The 2,972-nt window shown below is 37.9% G+C and overlaps 1 protein-coding gene across 1 annotated transcript; it reads left to right on the top strand.

The window, feature by feature from the left end:
* The first annotated feature begins 285 nt into the window (after nucleotides 1-285).
* LOC114323515 (disease resistance protein RPM1-like) lies at nucleotides 286-2,647 on the top strand. Its single transcript, XM_082918201.1, has 4 exons — nucleotides 286-610; nucleotides 790-1,198; nucleotides 1,457-1,884; nucleotides 2,037-2,647. The coding sequence occupies exons 1-4, from the start codon at nucleotides 286-288 to the stop codon at nucleotides 2,645-2,647; spliced, it is 1,773 nt and encodes a 590-aa protein (XP_082774327.1).
* The last annotated feature ends 325 nt before the right edge of the window (nucleotides 2,648-2,972 follow it).

The raw sequence follows: 2,972 nt of genomic DNA, 5'->3' as shown, positions 1-2,972 counted from the left end.
TTTTCCGTCTAACCTAACAACAAAAAAATACATAAAATAACAGAGCTTATAATTATAGAATTACAACATTTTATTACAGTAAACATGCCAAAATGACCACCATTATTGGAAATAACCTAATGCTAAGCTCATGCTACATAGAGATACAGAAAATGTAAGCAACGAAAAACAACAACTTTTGTTTTGGAGTCAACTTGGGTAGGCAAACATGCTTTGAAGCTTCTCTTTCTCTCTCTCTCTCTCTCTCTCTCTCTCTCTCTCTCTCTCTCTAACTCTCCATTAACAATGGCAGAAAGTGCAATGAACTTTTTGCTCAAAAAGCTTTCAAGCTTGGTTGAAGAAGAGTTGAAATCATTGGGTGGAGTTCAAGCAAAAATTGTGTTCATCAAAGACGAGGTTCGGAGCATGAGTGCTTTCTTGAGAGTAACTGATGCAATTGAAGACACTGATCCAGAGCTCCAAACTTGTGTTCACCAAGTCAGAGACCTCACTTATCACACCGACAACATTTTCGATCGATTCACCGTTCGTTTTGCTTCTCATCATCATCGCCATGGATTCTTCTATGAATCTGTGTACAAAATTTACTATCAAATTAAGAGCTTCAAAGGTCGTCGTCAAATTGTTTTTGAGATAAAAGACATCAAAACTAGAGTCATTGATATTGCATAAAGGCGTCAGAGGTACAATTACAAATTTAGTACCTTAGAGCAAGGCTCGAGCTCCAATGTGGAAAACAATGGAGGATGTTATGATTGAAGAGGTGCAATTACAAATTCAATACCTTAGAGCAAGGCTCGAGCTCTAATGTGGCAAACAATGGAGGATGTTATGATCGAAGAGGTGATGCACTCTTACTAGAAGAATCTGAGCTTGTTGGCTTCCAAAAACCCAAAAACCAACTCATTGATTGGGTCCTTGATGGTGATTCTCCACTCAAAGTGATTTTAGTGGTGGGAATGGGGGGGTTAGGGAAAACTACCCTGATCAAGAAATTTTATGAGGATAGGGAAGTGAAGAAACATTTCCAAAACCATGGTTGGATCATTGTTTCTCAATCATTTAAGATTGAAGAGCTTCTAAAAGATTTGATTCAACAACTGTTTGATGAAGTCAGACAACCTCTCCCTCAAAGGTTGGAAACCATGGACAACAATAAGCTGAAAGCAGTGCTTAAAGAGTTTCTTCAAGAAAGCAGGTATGTGCTTGTCTTTGATGATATTTGGAGCATATATGCCTAGGATGCTATCAAAATTGCATTGCCAAACAGTAACTATGGCAGTCGTGTGTTGCTCACAATGCGTATCGATAATGCTGCTTTTACCTCTTGTAAAGAATCCCATGGTTATATCTATGAAATGAAAGCTTTGTCTCCAAAAGAGTCTTGGACTCTATTTTGTAAGAAGACATTTTAGGAACAGGATTGCCCTTTACATTTAATTGAACTTTCAAATAGTATTTTAAGAAGATGTGAGGGCTTGCCATTGGCAATTGTGGCTATTGCTGGTGTGTTGGCATCAAAGGACCAAGGAAGGGTACATGAGTGGGAACTGGTGAATTGCAACCTCGGTGCTGAAGTTGAAGGTAGTGATATGAAGAAAATACTGCTACTAAGTTACAATGATTTGCCTTACTATTTGAAGTCTTGTCTCTTGTACTTGAGCATTTTCCCGAAGGATCATTTGGTTGAATGGATAAGCTCAATTCGATTATGGATAGCAGAAGGATTTGTGGAAGTACAAGAAGAGAAGACACTAGAAGAAGTCGCTAAGGGTTACCTCCATGAGCTCCTTAATAGAAGCTTGATTCAAGTAGCGAAAGTCAAGTGTAAAGGATTAAATGTTGTCGTATACATGACCTTTTGCGTGAAATTATTCTTTCAAGGTCAAGAGATCAGAACTTTCTAACGATAGCAAGAGAAAGAAGTGTGAGGTGTCCTGAAAATGTTAGACGACTGTCAATTAATAATACTTTGCCAAATATACCACAAGGCAAGTGTTTCTCTCAATTGCGTTCTTTACACTTATTTGGGGTAGATGAACCCATGTCTGAGTCCTCCATACTTTTGTTGTTCAATGATGGGTTAAGTTTGTTAAAAGTTATAGACTTGAGAAATATTTGTTTGGAGAGATTTCCAGGTGATGTGGTCAAATTGTTCCATCTAAGGTATCTAAGCTTAAGAGGAACAAAAGTGAAAGCGCTTCCAAACTCGATTGGATTGCTTTGGAACCCAGAGACATTAGATCTTAAAAACGCGTATGTAAAGGAATTACCCGTTGAAATTCTAAGGCTCCAACAATTGCACCATCTTTTGCTATATCGTAATGAAATTAGGCATATTTATTTTCCATTTCACCACAAACATGGCTTTGAGGCACCATCTAAGATAGGAGACCTACAATCCCTACAAAAGTTATGCTTCATAGAGGTAAACCATGTCAACAGTAGCGTGATAGTGAAAGAGATAGGAAGGCTCACCCAATTAAGGAGGTTGGGAATTTCGAAGTTGATGATAGAAGATGAAGTGGGTTTGTGCTCATCCATTGAGAAGATAAGAAACCTTCTCTCATTAGATGTAAGTTCAATAGAAGATGATGAGATCCTTGATCTACAGTCTCTGTCTCAAACTCCTCAATTTCTTCAATGACTATACTTGAAAGGATGTTTTTAGAAGTTACCACAGTAGATAACTTCTCTTCAGGGCCTTGGGAATGTATGTTTGTGGTGGAGCAAGTTAAGTGATGATCTGCTGAAATGCCTTCAAGATTTGCCCAATTTGGTTATTCTCTGACTTGTTAATGAAGCATATGAAGGGAAGGGATTGTGTTTCAAGGATGGTAAATTTCAAAGACTCAAGCTTTTAATCCTTGGAAGATTAAAAGCATTGGGATGGTTGACAATGAAGGAAGGTACAATGTCTTGACTTGAAGATCTATTCATCTAGAATTATAAATTGTTGGAGGAGTTGCCTT

The sequence above is a fragment of the Camellia sinensis genome, chromosome 3 (assembly GCF_055761805.1).
Source record: "Camellia sinensis isolate YWXY chromosome 3, ASM5576180v1, whole genome shotgun sequence".
Classification (NCBI taxonomy): domain Eukaryota; kingdom Viridiplantae; phylum Streptophyta; class Magnoliopsida; order Ericales; family Theaceae; genus Camellia; species Camellia sinensis.
This window is presented reverse-complemented; position numbering and strand designations above follow the sequence as displayed.

Bases quoted from the DNA above. Each gene is read 5' to 3' on its own strand.
- LOC114323515 (XM_082918201.1), top strand. From the start codon at position 286: ATGGCAGAAAGTGCAATGAACTTTTTGCTCAAAAAGCTTTCAAGCTTG. The intron at 611-789 runs GTCGTCGTCAAA...TCAATACCTTAG, and splicing joins TCAAATTAAGAGCTTCAAAG to AGCAAGGCTCGAGCTCTAAT. The intron at 1,885-2,036 runs GTCAAGAGATCA...TATTTGGGGTAG, and splicing joins CGTGAAATTATTCTTTCAAG to ATGAACCCATGTCTGAGTCC.